Source organism: Muntiacus reevesi, chromosome 2 (assembly GCF_963930625.1).
Source record: "Muntiacus reevesi chromosome 2, mMunRee1.1, whole genome shotgun sequence".
Classification (NCBI taxonomy): domain Eukaryota; kingdom Metazoa; phylum Chordata; class Mammalia; order Artiodactyla; family Cervidae; genus Muntiacus; species Muntiacus reevesi.
In genome coordinates, this window is record NC_089250.1 from 120,472,082 (window position 1) to 120,495,010 (window position 22,929).

The 22,929-nt window shown below is 49.6% G+C and overlaps 1 protein-coding gene across 2 annotated transcripts; it reads right to left on the reverse strand.

Moving 5' to 3' along the window:
• Positions 1–13: 13 nt before the first annotated feature.
• On the reverse strand, positions 14–22,143 carry MMRN2 (multimerin 2). Of its 2 annotated transcripts, XR_010661533.1 has the most exons (8): positions 21,931–22,143; positions 13,795–13,923; positions 13,602–13,708; positions 13,422–13,502; positions 12,550–12,714; positions 10,591–12,372; positions 1,542–7,738; positions 14–1,482 (listed from the first exon to the last, which is right to left on the reverse strand). XR_010661533.1 is itself a non-coding variant. In XM_065922739.1 (7 exons), exons 1-7 carry the CDS (start codon positions 22,092–22,094, stop codon positions 7,353–7,355), a joined length of 2,814 nt encoding a protein of 937 aa, XP_065778811.1. In that variant the 5' UTR covers positions 22,095–22,143; the 3' UTR covers positions 14–7,352. The 2 variants fall into 2 exon arrangements, 1 of the variants encoding a protein (XP_065778811.1); XM_065922739.1 differs by having other exon boundaries at positions 14–7,738.
• Positions 22,144–22,929: the final 786 nt, after the last annotated feature.

Below are 22,929 nucleotides of genomic sequence, written 5' to 3' on the forward strand. Positions count from 1 at the left end.
TGTGTGTCAGAAGCCACGTGTCTGGTGAAATAACAAATAAGTTAGCGTACATACTGTTGTCCCTGAGATGTGCATTGTGTCTACCAGAAACCCAGTATGGGACACAGGCAGGTAAGTGACCACACACTCTTTCCTTTATGTAGATAAATTATAAGATAAATTACAAGCCTATTATAGCTGAGGGTTATTTTCCTTAAAATTTATTTTCTAATTCTAAAAATAGGTACACATTATAGAAATTTTAGAAAACCTAGGAAAGAATAAAGAAACAAATGAAATCATTCAAAATCCTATTGCCAGATTGTGCCACTACTTACATTTGATTGTTTCTTTTCAATCTTTTTTGCTGCTGCATATTTCTTACAATGTTAAAGTCACAGTGTGTGGTTACATATCAATTGAAAATATAATTTTTTAAAAAATTGACTACATAGCATTCCACTAAGTAGATGGAACAATTTGTTTTTATAATTCCCTGTTGAATATTTGGGTTATTTTCATTGTTTGAGAAAATATAATCAATGTATTGAACATCCTTGTATATAAATCTTCATATACTTATTTTCTTAGGTTACACTCTTAAAAGTGGAAACAATGGATGTGAACTTTCAAAAGTTCTTCAAGATGAAAAAAAAATCTGAGATTCTTGATAAATACCACTACCTTGCTGTCCAGAAAGGTTTCTCATTTACACTCTCCAAGAGCAGTGTAAGAGGGCTCATGTCACTACCTAGCCAGGTAATTTCTTGCAAGTTTTTTCTCTTTCTGCTAATAGAGTGCCTGATTTCTTGCCTGAAACTAGCTTCTTTTAAGAGTAGTGGAGTCCATTTATCTGACCTTAGTGTTCCTGCTGCAGCAAATGGTTTTTTTAAAGCTTAAACTTCAGGGAAGTAAAGGGAGCTTTCCTTCTCTCCTGTAGCAGCGTCATTTTCCTTCTTGCGCTTGGCCTCACCACCTACCAGAGCTGGTTTCAGCTGTGTGTAAATTCAGTCAGTGTGCCTTGTGATGCCTTTTCTTCGGCATTTGAACATGTTAAATCCTCATAAGAGATTTGGGACTAGTTGATGTCTCCCCCCACAAAAAATATATATATGTTGGGAGATACCCTATTACAGACTCCTTATCCTCATTTAGTGTCAATGTAAGACAGTTTCTTGAAATAATAGCATGTTGTGCAGCTTGATAAAGAAGAATCAGGGATTTCTGGGGCCTATCAAGTACATGCCAACCTTTTTTCCATCTCTAAAAAGCTGACTTGAACTTCCCTGCTGGTCTGGTTGCCACAACTGCACTCCCAATGCAGGGGGCCTGGGTTCAATCCCTGGTTAGGGAACTAGATCCCACATGCTGCAACTAAGAGCTTGTATGCTTCAACTTAGATCCTGCTCAGCCAAATTGTTTTAGACACTGTTCTTCTGGAAGAGCCTAATCCTTATAGGTAGTTTTAAGCAGACACAAATTCAGTCATTAAGTCTTCATTCTCTGGGAGAAATATTTACCTGCCTATTGCTAGTACATGAACCATTTCTGGTACTTCATACTTCAGTTGGATGCATATTTCTAAAAAAAACCCTGACTTCAGCCCTTGGAGCAGTACAGCCAAAGTGGACACAGTTCACTGCAGGTGACTGGCCAGAAGTATAGGCAGAGGCCATCTAATGGCAGTGTTACTGTTGCAGTCATGGGGAGTTAAACACTCTGAGCTCATGGTAAGAGCAGATGGGCAAGTCACCCTGAAGCTGGGAATCAGGAAGCAAAAACTTAGTTCAAGTACAAAGGTACGTAAAAAACAGTATTTCAGATAGAAGCAGAGACTAGAGCTGAAAGATTAATCCCTAATTATCTTTTGAATTGCTATTGAATTGTTATTCTCTTTTAGATGCAGTATGTATGGCCTACCTGCTACTGCTCTGAACTTTATCTTCCTGGTTCTTGTCCAGTTACTTGCTCAGAGTGAAATTCAGAATGATTCTAGATGCCCCAGTGCTCCCTACCCCCCACCACACTTAATGACCTAGATTTTAAACAGGGAACAGGAAATGTTACCATTGTTTTAAAAGTCAATATGAAATTCTTACATTCAGAGTATTTTTAAGCAAGAGGAAGAAAGAACTCGGGCCTCTTTTATTTTTAGGTAGGGAAAGCCTTTTTTGAAAGCAGCTTTAGAATCAAGTTGAAGCACAGCTGTTGCTCCATTCTCTGTGCTCTCCTATGTGACTAAAGTCTAAGTAAGTGTTGAAAACCACCAGAAGAAGGAAGGGGAAAGCTGTGGCAAAAAAAAGAACCAACATTATTGGGGAAATCTTTTCAATCAGGCACTTTAAAAGCAGTTTTTATTATTAATAATTGACTGTCCCTTCACACTTGGCTAGTGGTATTGTTGAAGAGAGATTCTAACTTGGAAGATTCTGCTGCATGATCTCCAAGCATCCCTGTGGCCAGTAAGAAGTCTGATACGTGTCTGATTCAGTCCTTTCTGGTTTAACTTAACCTTTTTCATTCAGGGAACACAGTTTAATTTTTGTTTTTGATGTTTGAAAGTTTAAACTTGCCATGTCTAGATATATTCATTCTGTTTCTCAGTACTAATTGGGTCCTGTTAATCTTTCCTTAGGAACTTTTCTTCCATCACTTCTCTACTGTCCCTTCCCTTTTACTTTCCTGTTTCTAGAACTGCTTTAGACAAATAATAGGTCCCATGGATGTTGCTTCCATATTTCTTACATGTCTTTCATGTTTCATCCTGCCTTTTGCTTTGCTGCCCACCTACTGAGTGTTTTATTTCAACAACCACATTTTATTTCAACTTTATTTGTATTTTGAAAAAATTTCAAACTTCAAGAAAAGTTACAAAAGTAACTTTGTAAAGTAAAGTTGCCATTTACACTTCATCCAGATTTATAAACTTACGTTTTGTTACATTTGTCACACAAATCACTTACTGCTTTGCCATTCTTTATGTATACAAGAATTGCAGAGGCTCATCTTGGAATGTCTGTATACAGACATCCACATATACTTTTTTCTGAACTACTTGGAGTAAATTACAGAGGTCATGCCTCTTTACCCCTGAATCCTTCAGCGATACTCTGTTATATATATAGCCAATTATATACAATTTTCAAAATCAGGAAAGTTAACATTTATACCATAATGATTATCAGCAATACCATAGTCTGCAGACCTTATTCAGGTTTTGCTAGTTGTTCCAGTGAAGTCCTTTAGCACATTTTCCTGGTCCATAAGTTGCCTAAGATCTTGTATTGCATTTAAATGTCCTGTCTCCTTATTCTTTAATCTGAAATAGTTCTCTAGCTTTTGTCTCTTGTGACACCAAGATTTTCCAGAATAAAGGCCTGCAATTTTGTGGACATGATGTTTGTGTCCTCAGGGCATCCCACCAGGATGCCATGGCATCAGTATCTCATTGATGGTGTCCTTGATGAGCCCTTTTTAAGGTGCTACTCACCTAGTTTCCCTGCTGTCAATTTCCTGTTTTCCTTTTGTACTTAGCATGTTGTGAGAGATACTTTGAGACTGCATTTTAACATCCATTGATAACTTCTGCATGAATCAGTGATTACAGACTGGTGATTTTCTGATTCCATTTTTACATTTACACTTATTGATTGGCATTCTGTTAACAAGGAATAAATCCTCTGTTTTTGTTTATTTTTTATTGTCAGTATGGACTCTCATTCAATAAGTTATAGTCTGTTAGGTCATTTTTTGTTTTGATGCTCAAATTGACCCAGACTTGGCTACTCTGAGTTCATCAAGGTGGCGCTTGAGTCCTTTTGACGCATATCCATTGTTTTTGAGCACTTTTTACTTTGGGGCTCATCTGGTGTTTTCCTTGCCCCTGCCATTGAGTTAGCCATTTCTCTTTGGTTCCTTTTAGGGAGGATGATAATTAGGAACCAGGGTCTAGGTGGCAAATAATCAATCTGAATTTCCAATTTCCTGTATTGTTTATAGAGATTTATATATTCCAAAGTTCTCAGTTTGTTGAGTTTGAAACCTCTCGTTCAGGACACTGGATTTCCGCTTATGTTAAGCAGTTTGAGGTTGTTGCTCATCTGTGTATTTGTGAATCCTTGCTGAACCCAGTTCTATGTTCCTTGGGTTCCTGCTTTTATCACGGAGTGATGGAACTTTCTGTTAGAGCAAAAATAAGTAATCCTTTCCTCTCTTCTTAATCTACTCAAGAGGATTCAGGCTTTCCCCGCTCTGCATGTTTACCTCTACAAGCAGAAAAGAGTTTTGTCATTGTCAGGCCAGGTTTGGGGGAGCTTTCTTCATGGAGGAATGATGCTCAGTCTGAAGCTGGGAGAGGAGTTTTTAAGATAAACATCATGGGAGAGGAGAGGAGCTTCAGAGTATGAGAGGAAAAGGGAGTTTTAACCAACATTTTTAATAGACCATATATCCTCTTCATGATGTTTCTGAAATGAGTTATTTTGACATGTTGTGGTTTGTGGAGACACAGCTCAGGATTTCCTCCAGCAGTCTTGACTGTGATAAAGTCACACGCATCCTCTGGGTATGGGAGGTTCTTGCCTCTAGGTGTCAGTAGCCGCCCTGTGACTGTTCTCGGGACTGACGGGCGGGCGCTGCTCCAGCTCCAGATGGAGGCCACTGTCGCCAGCTGCTTATTAGCTCAGGCTGCCGCAACTACCCCTCCTCCACAGACCAAGGAGGGCTGAGTGTGAGTTCAGGGATCCCCCAAAATCACTCCCGTCTCTCAAGTGTTTTGATTTATGACTTCCTATTGCTATTTCTTTTTTTAGTTTCTCCCTTGTACTTCCTGTTTTATAGGAGTTAACTAAGATTTCCTGATATGTTTACGGTACCATTCTTAGTTTTCAATGATATTTTTGTGTATTTTTCTTACCATCAGGTTTAGGGAATTCTGATAACCACTCTGTGCATGAGTCATTGTCTTGTTCTGGATGCCACAAATGAAGGGTGTTTTAACACTTGCCTGGGTGATGGGGGGTCTCCTTTGGGGGCACTCAAACAGACTCTCTACCCAGAGACATTAATGGAAGAAATAAGAAATCCATTAGGGACTTCCCTGGCAGTCTAGTGATTAAGACTTTGCCTTCCAAAGCAAGGAGTATAGGTTTAGTCCGTGGTTGGGGAGCTAAGATCCCATATGCCTCATGGCCAAAAAACCAACAACAACAACAAAAGACCCCCAAAAAACAGAAACAGTATTGTAACAAATTCAATAAAGACTTTAAAGATGGTCCACATTAAAAAAAAATCATAAAAAGAAAATAGATCCATTGAACTTCAGAATTCTTGATAATCTGAGGTCCTAGTTATAGAAGTATTTAAGCAAAATTTATACTTAAACTTGATATTAAGATTTTGTGAAATTTGCATGGAAAGCGCTCTATTTGAAAGAACCATTGTTTCCAGTTCTTACCCCAGAAACTTCAGGAGTGGTTTATCCATGATTCTGGAAGAGTTTACCAGTTAGCACTTTTCATTTATAACTTCCCTGTTAAATAGCACCAGCCATATGCGGGTTGAAGGACATGTGCCCCTTATAGAGGATGTCAGTTCATAATAAGCCACTCTGCATATTATGTGCAGTAAATTCCAAATGAAAGTTGTAAATCAGATTGTGTTACCCTAAATGTCTCACTTCGTCATTAGCACAGCCTGACCAGTAACAGCAGGACTGAACAGAAAGAAGACACGGCATGGTCTTCCTAGCAGCAAGGGTGGCCTGGTACTGGCTTTCCAGTCTTTGGTCAGGAGTGGCCCTAATACGTCATATCTGGTGTCAGGATTACTCTTGCAGCTGAGCTGCAGTAGCAGGAGGCCCTGGCCAGAATGAAGGACAAAAGAATCTAGAGTCAAACCTGTGGTCAAGATAATAAAACACCAGAACATTTAGAGTTGTTAGACTGACCACCTCATACACAGGTGAAAAAGTTCAAGAGTGGTTGTGATTTACCCCAAGGTCAAACTGTCAGTGGCAATGTAGCTGGCATATTGTTCCTTTTAACACTGATATTTTAGCACATTGAGCACACCAAGCTTAGAAATTCTGAGGGACAAATTATTTGAATTCAGGAGCCCTGGAAACAATGAGAGGGGCTGGGAACCTTGTTAACCCTCACAGGCAACTCTGTCCTTTTTCATCACCCAGACCAATCTGGTTTTCTTATGGACAAAGGTATATCCAATAAATAACATACCTACTCCCAAAATAAAAATGTTTCCTGACAAGTAGATAACTGCTTTCTCAAGCCTGTTCTCTTCAGGATCTGTAACTTTCTGAAAACCATACATTAATAGTGTAGGAATAACTACAACTCTAAGCTGTACTTTGTAATTCAATATTCTGTGGATACTGCAGCGGCCTCTGAGTGTTTTAGGTAGTGTTAACTGAAATTGTGAAGTCACATCCCAAATAGTTTGACTTTGCCCCATATTTCTACTACTTCACCAAATTTTTTGTTCTCCATACTGGTTTGCTTTGCAAACCAACCAGATCTGAAGGGCATCACTTTATTCCAAAGTTGATAATTCATTGAGGGGGATTTTACCATCTTCCTTCTCTTCTCTCAGCTACCTTCTTGTTGAGAAATGATAATAAGAACCAGGGTGGTCATAAGCTATTGTAGAAAGCAAAAAAAGTAAAGGCTATACACTTTTAGTTCATGTTTGTCATGGCTTGGCCTTTACCCTGTGTGAGGCAGGGAGAAAAGGGAGTAAAGTTAAAGTTACAAAGTAAATTCAAGGAAGGACTGAAACTAAGGAAAAAATACTAATGTGTGTTTCCTTTGGTTAAGTCAACCAGGTCTTTTGTCTCCACTTTTGACTGATAGTCACCAAACAGTTGGTTTCCTCCTCCTGCTTGGTAGTAGGTAGAGAGTAGCTTCCAGTTTTGTCCCAAATGTCACTTCCATTTAAACATATTATTTTTGGGAAAGAATGGTTTTCTAGCATAAGATGAAGAGGAAGCAGGAGAAAGGTTTAAAGTATTGTATGTAAGTTTCCAACCACAGGAGGAGCGAAACACCAAAGAAGCTGCAGAAAGGTGTGGCCAAGAACTGGAGTCCAAGCTGTGCAGCCTCAGAAGGCAGACCGAGCCAAGGCTCACACACCCGGACCAGGGCCTGCCCGGAGAGAAGCATTCCAGTCTTTCTCATTAAGAAACAGCCAGACCCAGTGCATCTAGAGAGCGGCCACAAATACCACGTTGTCTTTGGAGAAGGTTTCCAGGGAAAAGCTAGACCAACTGGATGGTCTCCAGACCAACCCTGGCCTGAGTCCCAGGCCAAGGAGAGCTGGACAAGTCCACAGTGTCTGGTCAGAGCTGTGCTTGGTACTCAGGTCTTGAACAACAGGAAGCCCCCGAATGCAGTGCCTGGCGGGCTTCTCTTCATTATTGATCCCTGGGTTAGCTCAAACCACACTCTCTCTCCCTTTTGCAGTTCAGCCATAGCAAAGGTTGTTGCTGGGCTCCCACCCCTCTGCTCCTCAGTGGTATAGACGGGGGTCCGATGGTGACCTCCAAACACCAGCTGCCCGGCTCCTGGTCCCGGACCAAATTCAATGCTCACTGCAAACAGATAAACCCCACGCTCAGGGGCTCGGAAGTAGCCATGTTCAGGGAAGTAGCTGCTGCCGACGTTGATGTAAGCAGTGTTGAACTTCACTGTCTGCAGAGCAGTGGTCCCTTCTGAAAAGCTGGCGTAGAAGGCCACAGGGGAGCCTGGATTACAGGAGGAAAGCATCAGTGATTCAGTCCCTTGCTCCCTCAGGTGGGAAATTATACCGAGCCCTACCTTCCTCACCTTAACATGAGAGAGAGATCACTATTTCTAGATAACCTAGATATTCCCAATAGCAGTGTATCTTGGGATTTAACTGGCTAATTCTCAGCATTTCACTAGTTGACAGGAAAATACAAGTCTGTTGTCTGTACTGGTGTACATTTTAACAAAGCTTTTTCTTGTTTGATCCTTCTTTCCAACATACTTGAGAGAAAAGTACCCTGAATGAGGAAGCTGAGTAAGTGGCATCTAAGGCAATATGCTTTGTCAATGACAGACTGGATCTGGAACCTAGGTCTCTTGACTCCCAGATTCCTGCCACCTTCAAGGGATCTTGAGATCCCAGGGGAAAGAAAATATTACCTCTCCTCAAATGCTAACCCTGGTGAGATCACTAAGGAATGAAGAGTGGTTCTTACTAGATGTTTATCACAGAACCCTTGACAGAGAAGGAAAGAGAAGGTGGGTCCAGGCAAGAAAAGTCCTTTCAAGCTGATCATGTTAATATTTTCAAAATGTTGTACCCGAACCCAGGGAGGGGAAACAGGCCCAGAAAGGCAAGGCTTGCTCCAGACGACACACTAATAAATGGCCAAACTGGGAGGAGCTAGCTGTGGGTCTCCTGACTTCTGGGGTTCTTCCACTTGAAGAACCAAGTTAATAAGTCTGAGGAGGGTAAAATACACACAAGAGGCCTGGAGCCAGAGGAAGCCTTGGTGGATGGGGGCTTTAAATGTGCATTAATTTTTTTTAAACACTGTCCTTTTAGAGAAGGGGGACAAAAAGAAGCAAATGAAAAATACGGGAAACCTATTGAAAATGTGTTCATTTCCCCAGTACCCCTCGACTCCGCCATCCTGGCCTCCACACTGATAAGGTCACGTTCCTCACATGCTCCATCGTTGTTCCCTTAAGCTAAGGGCTCTGTGCCCCCTCCACCCCTCTGTGGAGACCAAGCTCCCCATTTCTTGGGATAAAACCATGGCCCAACAGGAAGAATTTGCATAGAAGACTTGAGTCCCAGAACGACAGCCCCAGCACTTAGCCTCTAGGTCTAACAGCAACAAAATGACAAAATTTTGCTTTTCTTTAGTTCTGGAAATTTTTCTGAGAGAATAGTTTTCCCGTCTGCGTGCTGCTGGTGGCTCTGTAGTTCTCCCGGAACCCAGCAGGTGGCGCACTTGCCCCGCTGAAGGAAGGCCAGCCTAGCATGCCCTCTGCTGGAGGCCCCAGCCAGCCAGTGGCTGGATGTGCTCCTTAGAAGTGGAAGGGTTGTGCTTCACTGTTGGCCAGCAAGGGAAATCAGCGCGCTTCCCTGCAGAGCATAGGGTCGAGCTCGATGGCCGCCCCATATGAAATTTTTAATTTTAAGGAAAAAACTTAATATTTCAGTGGTAAACTCAAGATACTTAAACTATCAGGCAGTTTGAGGCCTTGCACTACGCACAAGAGGGTAAAAGATGTGAGTGTGATGGGTAACCTCATAGCCACAGCCATGAAAATACTGGAGAAATGGGAAAACTGACATGTTTCTAGTAAATTTTCAGCCTTGTGCTAGGTTTTTGTCAAATGTATCTACTAGTCCTACCGGCAACCCTTTATTGTAGGTAGGGGTTCTCCCTTTTACAGAGGAAGAAACTGAGACGCAAGTGGTGCTAGAAGCTGTATATGTCCACTGCTCCCACGGAGATGCTGGCTTGTGGGGCCGTCGTGGAGAGCGAGTGGGAGTGGGGCAGGCTTGTGGTACGAGCCTCCACGAAGCCTCAGACTACCCGCGTGCCAGGCCTCACCAGGCATACACAGCCTAGATGGCAGCTTCGTCCTCACCCCCGTGTTTAGGTGAGGAGGTAGCTGTAGCCCTAAGGCCATCTTCTCTGGCAAGGGAGCCACTTGAGTAGGGGTCCACTTCCCAGGGCCATACTCAGGGAGGCTAGGAAGGCTGGCTGCTCATCTCTTCAGCCTCAGAACCAAGTTTCCCAGGGCCCTGTAGGGACCCGTTGAGGGCCTTTCACAGGGCAAGAGCCAGCTCCCTAGAGACAGCTGGACTGGGTTTCTCTGAGCTGTCTCAGATGAGCTCCTTTTGGATCCCAAGGCCTTTCCCTGTACTTGTGGGGTGCTGCCCCTGGCAGATGACACCATACCTTATCCACACACTCACTTGTACATAAGAGAAAGCTTAAAGACATGTGGTGGGTGCAGTGGGATGGGGCGAAAGGCTGAGATTGAGGGGTTTGAGGGTGTGGTTATGGAGGAGAGAGCTTCTCTGGTGGCTCAGACAGTAAAGAATCTGCCTGCAATGCAGGAGACCTGGGTTCGATCCCTGGGTTGGGAAGATCAACCTGGAGAAGGGGATAGCTACCCACTCCAATATTCTGGCTTGGAGAATTCCATGAACAGAGGAGCCCAGTAGGCTCCATGGGGTCACAGTCTGACACAACTGAGCGACTTTCATTTTCACTTATGGAAGAGAGAAACACCCCCACCCCCAGCCCTACTGTTGGAGTGGCAAGCAGCCGCTGGTGTTTAATGGGCTTCAGATGTCTGTGTGGTGGGGCTTGGCCTGCTCACTGACAGTTCAGTCTTGTGACTTCTACCTCCTGATACCGCAGGTAGCTTATACTCCTAATACTGCCTAGTTCTGAATGGAAGGTAGGTCAAAGGCAAAGCAGCCCTGAGTAGTGGTGACTGAGGGTCATCCTGCTCTCCTTCACCCCTGCCTCCTCTGAGGCGGAAGAGCTGTTGGCAGATAGCAATCCTAGACCCCACCCTCCTCTCAGGCCTAGGAACTCACCTGCCTCCCAGAGCGCTGGCCCTTTGACATGCGCATCCTCTAAAGATTCCACTTGCTTCCTATCCCTCCTCTTGGGAGCTTCCAGGCCTTTCTGCTGCTTCTTCCCTTTCCTGTTCAGCATGGCCTGCAGCTTCTCCAGGTCCAGGCTGACGTTGGCTGCCACGAGCCCTTGGAAGTTCCCAAAGAGGCTGTGGAAGAGGCGCTGGTGCCTCTCCAAGCCGCGCTCAGTCGTGGAGAGCTCCCCGCGAAGGCCCTCGAGGGAGCTATTGAGGGAGGAGACCCAGGAGGCCTCACAGCACCGACCCACACGCTCCATGTCCGAGCTCAGGCGCTGGAGCTCCTGCGCCAGCCCAGCCAGGTCCAGCGCACCGACCTCCTCTAGTGAAGCATCCCGGCTGGGCTCCAAACGCGCGGTTTGCCCGCTGGCCCCCGAGGCCTGTTCCAAGGCAGTCACCCTGGCGGCCAACGCCTCCCAGCCTAAAGCCTGCTCCCGCAGCCCGCTGGCCGCGTCCATCAGGGTGACGCGGATCTGTTCGTAGTGCAGGGGCAGCGTGCCAGGCCCCTCCTCGGACATCTCCTCCATCACCTCCTCCCCAAAAAGAGCAGCCAGCACGGCCTCGTGCCGCAGCGCGTCCTCTAGCAGGGCGGAGAAGGAGCTGTGCAACTGGCGGATCTCGCGGCGAATCTCGGTCTCGTTGGCCCGCAGCGCACTCACCTCGCCGCCCAGGGCACGCAGCTGGCTCCGGAGCCGTGCAGCCTCAGCCCGCGCCCGCTGACTCTCTGCCTGGTGCGTGTCCATGGCCAGCGATAGGGAGGCCACCGTGTCGCTCAGGGCCTGCAGGGAGGAGCCGTCCTGCTGGCGCCGCTCGTCCAGGCTCACCTGGGTCTCCTCTAGGGCTCGCGTGGTGTCCCTTTGGTCCTCCCGGATGACATCCAGGTCAAAGTAGAGTTTCTGGCAGTTGCAGTCCTTGACGTACTTGATGAGGTCGGCGTGGGCGCCCTGTAGGTGCTGGAGGGTAAGGTTGAGCTCCAGGAGCTGCCGCTCCACGTCCTCCTTGTTCTCCTCCATGATCAGTGACTTCTCCATCAGGATCACCCGCAGCTCTCGCAGCGCCGTATGGTTCACCTCCAGCTCCTGCACCTGCCGCTGCACCTTGCTGATCTCATCGAAGGTGTCATCCGATTCCGAGTACAGCTCCTTGATCTCATCCACGTGCCGGGCCAGGGTGGCCTTCATGTCTGCCAGGGTGCTCTGTAACGCCTCTTCCCTCTGGGCAGTGACCACATGCAGGGCAGAGAGGTTCCTCTGCAGCTGGCCCAGCCTGGCGTTCAGGCTCTCTGGCTCCGGCCTTGCTGCTGCCCCTGCTACTGCCAGGACCACGCTACTATTGATCGCTGCAGACTCCTGGGCCTTAAGGAGCTTCTTCAACTTGATGTCCACATCGGTCTGGACCTCTGAGAGGGACTGGTGCATGGACAGGCGCTGGGCATGTAGGCGGTCCTCCACCTCCTGCCTCAGCTGGCCCACCCTCTGGGCGTTCTCCTGGACCTTGGTCTCAAATTTGGTACCAAGCTCCTGGAAGTCAGCTCTGGCTACAGAGCTCTCCTGGACCCTCTTGAGGGCCTGTCGGTTGGCCTCCACATCAAGAGATAAATTTCTTACGACCTGGGAGAGGCTGTGCAGGCTTTGGTTGAAGCTTCTCCACATGGGGCTGAGATGTCCTTGCAGGAAGGTGTTGATGTGGGGCACTAGCACTTGCTCCAAGGATCTGGCTGGAAACTCTGCAACAGATTCATGTGTTCATACAATCCCTACAAGAGCAGGCACCCTCCCCAGGGGGAGACTGGGTGTGTGTGGGGGGGGGGGGCCTCTGAAGTTTGGGCCTTCCTGCCTCCCCTTCCACTCATCCCCTAGGACATGACCAGGCTCTTCCTCAGCCCTGGGAACCTGCCACTCACCAAGCTCTGTTTGATTTGCTTCAGTTGTTGCCACTGTGAGGTTGCTTGCCCAGGCTTCCCACAGGCCTGGGAGGCTGTCTGCCATCTGGTGGATGTCATTCTGGAGATCTCTCAGTCGGCGTTCCTGCTGCTCCACTGTGTTCCGGATCTCTGCAGCTGGATGACCTGAATACACATAAGTGTCAGACTTCCCTGGCCTGAGCAGAACATGAGGTGCAGAGAGGAAATTTGGGGATTGAAAGGAGGGATGTGTGTCCTGAAATCCTCTGAGCAGGAGCTTAGAAGCCTTTAACTCTAGGACAGATGCATGGCAAGTGAGCCCTCACCCTGACCCCTGCACTGACCTCAAACATGACTGATCCGTCAAAGCTCACTTTCCTCCTCAGTCTTAGGGACACAGCTTCTCCACATCATTCTAGGCAGCACTTGTCAATAGACAGGCATTCACCACATGATGAAACATTCCCATCCATGGTCCAGCCTTGAAAGGCCTCACAAATGGTGTCCCTAGGTGGTTCTGCTGTGCTGACTCAAGACCAGGGACAACATGGCTTCCTGGCCCTGGTTAGGGGGGCTGGAGGGAGGCTTCTTCCAGACCTTGGGGGCTGATGAAATTCAGGGGGCAAGGAGGGGCCCAGAAAATAGGGTCAAGGAAAAGGGTATGTGTTTGGCCAGCAGGCAGGTAACTCAGGGCCGTGTGAACCTTGCCGCTTTGGTGTGAGGGCGAGGTGACACAGGGCCTCAGAGGAACCCCTGCCGATTCCGGGGACAGAGCTTCCCTGAAATGGCACTGCCCTATCAGAGGACAGCGGGCTTGGGCACATGAGATCTTTCTACCTGTCCCTCCTGCACCTTCCAGGAAAGCAACATACCAGATTCAAAGTCAACTGGCCCATCCCAAGACTCCTGGAGGCTATCACCTGGATCTTCAGGCTCAGGGGTTGCCATGGGATCTGCAGAGAAACATCAGATATTAACTCCAGAGGTTAGAGGGGCTGCATGACCTCTTGGGTCAGAGGTCGAAGGGGGAGGGAGACCACAGGGAACCCTACCATGGTGCTGGCAGTTGGGGCCTGCAAAGCCCGGGCAGCATCTCCAGGCCACGGAGGCCAGCACCTTCTGCTTGACCTGGTACACCGGCTTGTGCGCCACGCGGTACCTGGGGGAAGAGGGCTAGCTCAGAGACTCTAGGGTGAGCCGGCACAGAACCTGGATGAGTAGCCCACCCTGCTCCACCGCACTCACATGACTTTGACCTTCTGGCAGTTTGGAGCCCCCTGCGGACATGGTTGCTGTGAGTGGACGAGGAATTTCTCAGTTTTGCAAGCAGCTACGAAGGTGACCAGTCTGGACTTCTGGTAGGGGCACCAGTTACTGGGGAAAAAAAGCCAGAAGAGAGGGCTGCTGAGCCACAGCCAGATCTCCACACTTCCTAGAGGTCAGCAGGGAGCCAGAACAGAGCGCCCAGTCCCTGCCTCTGTGCCCCACTCAGTCCCAGAGATTCTGGAATCCATTAGCCTGAGAAGGAAGGGCTCTGCATTATTCATCCTGCTGCTTCAGAGCAAAAGCCCTGTGGATCCTGCCTTCAAGGGCACCTGCTCCGTTGCCTTCCAGGAAGCACCCCAATTCCCAGGTCAGCACAGAGAGGTTCAGGAGCCTCTCCCCACATCATGGAGTTACCCCCGGAGTCAGGAAGGGCTCTCCCTGTTTCTGCTGGTGCCAGGGAAGCAGTGTGGTGCTTGCTGCTCCTGGGTTTGAATCCAGAGCATCCTGGGTTTGAATCCTTCACACTTTCTGGTTGTGTGACCTTGAGTGAGGCACTTAGGGAGTTTTTGTTTCCCATCATAGGATGGAGATCATAACACCCTCCTCCAAGTGAGTAACAAGTACCTGCCTCCTCCCAGCTGCCTGGTGAACATTGCTGTCCTGCCGCCTTCTGGCAGCCCTGGCAGCCGGCCCCCATTCCCATTGCCACTGACATTGTTCCTCACTGGAGATCTGGCTGTGGGGATGGAGAAAGGGCTGCTAAGGAGAGGCCAGGCTGGGGAGGCTTTGAGTGCCAGCTGAGGACAGGGCTCTGTCCTGAAGGCATGGGGAGCCATGGAGGAGCTGAAACAGGAAGTGACATTCCAGAGCCACCCTGGTTCCTGGGTGCAGAAGGGTGGGAGGGGGCGAGACACAGGTGGCTACATCAGGGTCTTGGTGCGTAGGGGGATGGGGCGACATATTGATTTGGAGCCTGCTTTCCCACCTGACTCTCAGAAGCCGTGCAGCCAGCCTGAACCCTCTTGGCTACAGACTGAAAAGGCTTGTCAGGAAAATGACCTCCCCACTCGAGGGGAAAGATCTAAAGAGACTGACACCAGGGGTTTCCCCCAGTGAGCTAGCCAGCAGAGCATCCTCTATCAAAACAGATCACAGAGCCCCACCCATCCACCCAGCTTCCAGTCAGTTACCTGACCTTTCTGCTCTTCAGTGGGCAGACATCCAAGAAAGACCCCTGAGGAAAACCTCTTCCAAAAGAGGGAGGTCAAAATAAGCAAGTGGAAGAAAATCAGCTTGAAGAAAACCAGAACATTGCAGGAAGAAAAGAACTTCCTCCAAATTTGCATTAATTCCAAGATTGACAAAAGAACTTATTGCATCCAAGAAACAAGAATAGGAAGCTACTTTAAAAATGGGGGCAAAACACTGAGAGCCCCCCAAAAAAGAACACTTGAAATTAAAATTATAATGGTAGAAAGGCAAAAGAAATTCAATAGACAAGTTAGAGGATAAAGTTAAAGACATTTCCCTAAAAGAAGAGCAAACAGACAGGTGGAAAATATGGAAAATAGGATAGAAAAGATCAGAAAAATAGAGAACCCATGTTGGGAACCCAACATCCGAACAATAGGAGTTCCAGAAATAGAGAACAGAAGGAGGGAATCATTGATGAAAACAAAAAACAACCGAAGGAATATTCCAGAAGAGGACTTGGAATTTTAAATTCAAAGGGCCCACCCGTTACCACAACACAATGAAAATAAATGCACAGCAAAACACATCATTGTGAAATTTTGGAACTCTAGGACTGAGAATGATTCTACACTTTCCAAGCCCCCTTCCACCCCACTCCCATACACATCAGGAATTAGAACAGCCTTGAACCTCTCAACAGCAATCAGTGTGTGTGTGTTAGCCACTCAGTCGTGTCTGACTCTTTGCAACCCCGTGGACTGTAGCCTGCCAGGCTCCTCTGTCCATGTGATTCTCCAAGTAAGAATACTGGAGTGGGTTGCCATTTCCTCCTCTACTCAACAGCAATACCAGACACTAAAAGATAGTAAAGAATCACCTTCAAAATACTGAAGGAAAATTATTTCCAGTTTAGAATCCTATACTCAGCCTAACTGTCAATTTAAGGAGCACAAAATGGAGATATTTTCCACAAGCCAGATTTTAAAGCATTCCCCCTTGCCCCAGGACCCTCATCAGAGAGCTACTAGATCAGTAGCTTGCAATCTTGCCATCAAATCTTCACATCAGAAGCATCCTGTGGCAGTTTAAAACAATGACCCTACAGGCCCCACTTCAGGGCAGTTAAAGGAAATTCTCTGGGATTAAGGCCTGGGCATCGCCATTTTAAAGCTCTATGGGTCATTCTAAGGCACAGTCCAGGATTGAGGACCACTCTGCCAGAAGTGCTTCACCAAAACAAGAGAGAACACCAAGAAACGGGAGAACAGCATCAGGAAACAGGAGTTCCGGCACAGAAATGAGAAGGGAGACCCCAGGACGTGACAGGCAGCGGGTGCGTGAGCAATGGTCCAACCTGGAACATGGTTGGAAGCTCTGAGAGAGAGAGGCCTTCCAAGAGAACATAAGTGATCAAACACCGAATGGAATGAAAGTGAAGGGCAGACATGGACAATTGGCCAAGAGTCTGGAGCTGAATGAGGACAAAGACACAGAAAACTAAGCAAAAGGACAAAACTAAAACAAAAATGAAGATAATTGCTTATTTCAGGAAAAATGAAAATTGTGCGGGGGAAGGATGCATAGGCTTTCCAGGACATACAGACTCTGTTGCATCTACTCAATTTGGCTGTTGTACCGTTGTAGCAGGAAAGCGGATATCGACTATATGTAAATAAACAGGGATGGCTGCATTCCAATCAAACTTTATTTTTAAAGCAGTTGGGGACCCAGATTTGACCCACCATTCCAGAGTTTTCTAAGTCTTGCTTATGGGTGTATATCACTAAAAAAATAAATAAAATAATTTCCACCTGGAAGACAAAATGCAGGTGAACAAGTAAGAACATCTTGGAAGACGAGTGAGGAGTATCTTTTCTAACTGTCACAACCAACTCTAATGTCAAAGAATAAAAACAATGGGATGTCAATTGCCCAATGCCCAGTGGTCCAATGGTTAAGACTCCATGTTTTCCATGCCAAGGCCAGGAGTTTGAACCCTGGTCAGGGAACTAAGATCTCACAAGCCTCGCAGTGCAACCAATAAAATGAAATCAATCCAGAAAACAGTGGGATGTTGGCACAAGATACATCAAAGATCGGGAAGGGGCCCGTAAATCCCCAAGGGACAATTAAATGGTAGAAAGGGCACACGAAAATCAGGATGGAAGCAAGGGTACACACTCAACACAGAAACTGTGCACTGTGAAAGAGCTGGGCCCAGAGGTCAGGACCTGGGTGGAAGTAAGGTGGTCGCCTGTTTAAGGTCTCCTGTTAAAACCTCCTGTTTAAGGTCCTGTGGAAATTCCTGGAACATGCTCAGATCTAGGAAGAAGTATTTCTATAAACCAGCTGTTCTCAGTGGGACATGGGTTGGAAGGAGAAGTGGTCTGCCTCATTTGAATTTGGCAACACGGCACAATGGTAAAGAATCTGCCTGCCAGTGCAGGAGACACAGGTTCAATCCCCGGGTCAGGAAGATCCCTTGGAGAAGGGAATGGCAACCCACTCCAGTATTCTTGTCTAGAGATCCTTGGACAGAGGAGCCCGGCGGGCTAAGAGTCAGATATGATTGAGCATCTGAGCATAACACACACATGGTTGACACAGCTCTGGGAATGGGGATGCTCCTGGCATCTAGTGGGAGGAGGCCACAGCCCCTTCCCTCACGACAAAGAGCTAGCCCCAGATGTCGATAGTGGGAGGCTAAGAAACACCCACTGTAACAAAGCCCTGCTTCTCACATGCTCTCTGAACTGCGGCAGAGGATCCAGAAGGTCTGCACCCTGAGAACACCGGGTCTGGGCCAGCCTGGGCTGGGAGTGACCGGGACTTTCCACCTCAAGTTCCTAGAACTGGAAGCGGTGCTGCCCACCCTTCCTGCCCAGGAACTTTCTCTCCAGACCTGCCCAAACCTCAGGCTCCAGTGGCCACTGTTCTCCCTGCCCATACTCCCCTCCCTTGGCAGCTCCATGCCCTTGGCACAGTACAGGCTGCTGGCCCAGAAGCCCTGGGAACATTCCTGACCTTTGCTTTGGTTTCCTACAGCTCTTGGCAGTTTCTCGCTGGTCCACTGAGCCCCCAGCCCTGCTCGCTGAAGTGCCCCATTGTTTTCACTGCCTCCTGGCTGGGCGCCCGGGCCCTCTTGGCACCCTCATCTCCCAGCGGTCTACCAAGAGGCAGGTGCCAGCCTAGAAATGAGTGTGGGGGGTCTCCAGCCTGGTTTGGGCCTGTCCTGGGCCTCTGACCTGGCCTGACCTGATGCCCCCAGCCAGGCAGGAGAGAGTCTGCTGCCCCCCTTAGAGCTTTTAATTGGATCTGGGAGTCCTGGACTCTCCTCCCTTGCTTGTCTTTGGACTCAGGGTGACCTTGAGCAAGGCCCTTCCTCCATCCTGGAAATGTGGAGAAGATTCCTACTCCTAGCCCCTCCCTGGGGGCGGGGGTGGGTGGGGTGAGGGGGAAGCTTTGAGGAAGGCAGAGAAAACCTCAAGCAGGGAAATGGCTGTTAGCCAAAGCCTCCTGAATTATAAATGTGCTGCTGTTGTGGCCCTTTGGGGCACTTAAGTGCTTCTTAACCGGCCAGTAAAACCCACATCCAACTGCCCCTTAAGCCTGTCTGTGAAGGAGGTTGTGTTCTCAACATTCTTGCTTTCTGAGGCCCTGAATGCAGCTGTGAATGTGATGACTCCAGGGGAGAATTTTGCCAGGCTTGGTCTCTGAGCCACACAGGGGCCTGAGCAGGGGAGCCCAAGGCCCACTTGGTGTCCAGCCAGAGCCAGGATTCCTTGAGCATAGCTCAGGCCAGTGAGTCTCTTCCCTATTAGCGCCCAGGGCTCTGTGCCTTGGAGAACAGATACAAGGGCGGAAGGCGTAGCCATGGCCCAGAGACCAGAGTCAGGGTTCCACCCTGCTCCTGTGTGACTGCACGACTTCTCTGGGCCACAAGCTCCCAGCTGCAACAATTGGAAACACTTCCTGTGGCGACACTGACACTGGTGACTAGCCCAGCTGGGCTGCTGGGAGGAGCATCTCCTAGACTCCCACCCCCCTTAGAGGAGACAAAACAGGACAAAACTGAGGACACCTGGGATTTGCAGCCCAGCCAATGCAGGCCTGAAAGTGAAAGTGTCAGTTGCTCAGGCATATCCAACTCTTTGTGTCCGACTCTTTTTTCCCTGTGGAAGAATACTGGAGTGGATAGCCATTCCCTTCTCTAGGGGACCTTCCTGACCTAGGGATCAAACCTGGGTCTCCGGCAATGCGGGTAGATTCTTTATCATCTGAGCCACCGCAGTCATATAGCGCTAGGTGGCAGCCCCACCCCTCTGAGCCTCCCAGCATCTAAAGTGGAGTGGCAACCTTGCAGTACTGCCATACCATGTAGGGATAGGATGCCTTTCCTGGGTCTTGGCTCAGTCCCCACAGCAGTGGGTTCGATTCCTGGGTTGGGAAGATCCCTGGAAGAAGGGAATGGCACCCCACTCCAGTATTCTTGCCTGAAAAATTCCATGGACAGAAGAGCCTGGCAGGCTACAGTCCATGATGTCGCGAAGAGTTGAACACAACTGGGCGAACTTCACTCACTCACCACAGCAGACTCAAGTCCTGCCTGGGAAGTGGCCCTGCATCTGAGGAGCCCATATCCTAACCTCTTGCTCTCCCCAGCTTTACAAAAGCCTGGGAGCAAAGAGAAACCCTCTTCCTCACAATGTCCAAATGCCCAGGTCGCTGGCTCACTGGGCCCAGCTCTACTGGGTCCTGGGGGCTCTAGGAAGCACCAACCTCGTTCCTCCTTCATCCTGGGATCCGGCATCAGGTTGACTTGTTCAAGCTTCTCCCTGCAAATGGTCTCATCTGGGTCTGTGTCCAATGCCTGCCCTGGCCCCAGGCCCCAGATAGAGGTAGGAGAGACAAATGCAGGGCAGATTGGCTCCAGCAGCTGTGAGGGAAGAGCCACAGGCTTGAGCTGGGTGGTGTGGAGCCCCTGCTTGAGTGCGGAGAGCCTGTTCTGCCTCCCCTTCCCCTGTGGCCGGAGCGGGGCTGGGGCTGCGTTTCCGCCTCTCCCTTCGTGGGACCACGGGAAGCAATCAGTCTGAGGAAGCTGTGCTGTGCTTCCTTCCTTTCTCACCAGCCCCTCCGGAGGCCTTGACAACCTCAGCTTGACCTGTGGGGCCTGCAGCTTCTGAACTGTGGGCAGGAGACCAGCAGGCCTGCTGGGAGCTCCTGGAGGGTCTGGGATCAGGGATGCCCTCAGACTCCTGCCTGGGCATTTCCCGGGCCAGAGTGCCCTTGTGTGCACACCCACACCACTGGGACCATGGCTGAGTGACTCCCTCAGGCCTTGAGCAGTCCAGAGACCCACCCTCCATGGGCCTAAGGGAACGCAGACCTTCCCCATAGCCCCGGTGCGGGTGAGAGGGTGGGAGAGAAGAAGACATCTCCTCCGTCCTTCCCATCCTCTTGAGCCCCTCATATTCCCTTTCATCAGGGGGAGGTAGGCTGCTCAGAAACAGGGGCTGATGGCTTTGGGGAGGGAAGTTTGGATTCTTGGTCCTGAAATCAGAGCCTGGGTTCCCCTGCCAAGAGCCACCTGTACTCCCAGCTCTGAGCAGAGCCGGGAATGGGGCGGGGGGTGGTCTCTCAAGGCCCAACTTCTTCCCTCTCCTTCCACGTGGCCACCCCCCCATCACTGAAGGCCAGTGCATACTCGCTTAGTCTGGTCCTCCCGCCTCTCCCTGTCCAGTCTGCTTTTGGGAAAGTGTCCAACAAACACTTTCACCTTGAAGCATCAGAGCTATATGAGAGCTGTCCTGGGCAGATATGGGCCAGGCCTACATGACAGTGAAACTCAGCCAGCCCAGGAGACTCTGGTGACTGTAAATTGGCCCCTCTCACCCTCCAAATCCACATGGATGCTCCCAACCAAGTCTGGTTTGTGTGTGGAGGTGGGAAGAGTGGGGTGGGGATGGAGGAGGGGGGGGAAAAGACATCCCTGGGACCAGAACCAGAGTATGATCTCTGGAGTCAGACTCAGATCTTGCTTATAGTTCTCCTCAGCTGTGTGATCTTGGGCCAGTTGCTTAGCCTCTCTGAGCCTCAGGCTCCCCTATAATCAGGAGGGGATTAACAGAGATAACACTTGGCAAGATGCCCAGAGATGGGTTCGATAAATGGCACCTGCTGCTCTGACTGAGGGGTACCCTGAGGAGGGACCCACATAATCAGCAGCTTGTCAGCAGGAAGATCCCTGACCCTGGACAAATAAACAGACTAGAAAATGGTGTTCCGGTCTAGTCCTAAGACCATTCTCCCCATCTCCAGATGGGTGCTGAAGCAGAGCTCGCTGGATGCCGCAGCCTCCTTTTTGTTCTGGAAATAGAGCAGAGCACCCTGTCTGCTCACTGCTTAGCTGTTAGGGCCAGGCTGAGGGTCCGTGCCCCTCCCCAGGCACTCAGATCCAAGTTTGGTCCCCAGGGGTGTCTGTCTTCTAGCGCTTAGGCCAGGCCAGCCTCACCCGGGTTCAGCTTTCAGAACTGACTCCCAAGAACAGGAACCACTCCCAGGCCAGCTGGAAACTTCCGGAACTACAGCCCCTCAGCATCCCCCATGCTGGTGTTTGATGGTGTCAAGTGCTCCTGCCCTGCCCAACCTCCAGGCCCATTCCTTGCCATGGGTCAGGCAGGGAACTCCATGTGGTCCTTAGGTCCTGGGGGACTGGGGTGCCCAGTCCAGACTGGCTGGGGGTGATCTTCTAAAGGCGAACATGACCTCTAGTGCCTCATTCAGCTTCACAGCTGGTTCAGCAGATAGATGGTATAAACCTATTTCACATACAAGTAACTGAGGTCCCGAGAGCCCCTGCTTTGGCTGAGCTGGGACTGAGATCCTGTCCCACATCCTCCCCCAGGTCCAGGCCCTCCTTACCGTCTGACAGGGTCCCTGCCGGTGTCCTCAGCCTCTGCCTTCCAGACCCCAGGGAGCTGAGGGCGGTGTGGATCAGAGAATCTGGTACCGGGGGCCTGCGCCCAGGTCCCCAGCATCCCCCAGCCCAGGGGCCCCCCCAGGCCAATGAGCAGTGTCAGGATCATGCTGGCTTGCGGCAGACTCAGCTTCTGTAGTGACTCCAGAAAGTGCCGGTGCCGGTGACGTCTTTAAGTTAAGTCTCAGAAGGGGAAAAAAAAAAAGCAGGGACAACAAAGAGAGGAAGTGGCCTGGGCCGGCCCACCCGGTGAGTCCCGTCCGGCCCCGCTCACCCTCGGCCTGGCCCCCACAGGGGCAGCCAGCAACGTAGGCCAGTTCCTGTGGCCGAGGAGGACTCGGTCAGGGACACTGGGTGTGGGAGACACAGGGGGAGGTGGTCCCACTAAGCCCGTCCCCATGGGAATCAGAAGAAGTGCGCCAGTGTTGAGATGGAAGGAAGCGTGTCAGGAGGAAGTGGTCAGATCAGCCTCAGGGAACCTGCTGCCCATCCATGTTGGTGGCCAGGACGTGGGGGGCACTCATGCCTACTCAGCATCTCTCACCGCTGGGCTGTGGGAGCCAGCAGGTGGGTGGAGGCCCAGATGGAGAAGGGAGCTGTCCTAGGGTCACACAGTCTGTAGCTGGGCCCAGGCCGTGGGTTAGCCTTTTGTGGCCCAGTTCTTCCACCTGGCCTTGCCCGAGTCCCAGGATGGGGGCATTCACGGTGCTGGGGAGAAGTTGGGCAGGCCAGGCCAGTCCGGGAGGTTGGCCACTCATGCCTGACAGGCCTGCTTGATCTTGGCCCCTGCCCTACCTGGGACCCTGGTAGCAGGGGCGCCTTTCTTTTCTGTGTCTACCCCCCTGCAACCCCTCCCTGCCCCAGAAGTACACAGACACAACAGCCCCAGGCCTGGGAGCACCTAGTCAGGGTCGCCCCTGTAGGTGCACAGGGTGGCAAATGAA

What these genes read in the sequence shown, in the direction of transcription:
- MMRN2 (XM_065922739.1), bottom strand. Translation starts at nt 22,094, where the DNA reads ATGATCCTGACACTGCTCATTGGCCTGGGGGGGCCCCTGGGCTGGGGG. An exon ending in TGCCAGAAGGTCAAAGTCAT is followed by an intron (nt 13,709 to 13,794) that starts GTGAGTGCGGTG and finishes CTCTTCCCCCAG; the next exon opens with GTACCGCGTGGCGCACAAGC. An exon ending in GCCAGTTGACTTTGAATCTG is followed by an intron (nt 12,715 to 13,421) that starts GTATGTTGCTTT and finishes ATGTGTATTCAG; the next exon opens with GTCATCCAGCTGCAGAGATC.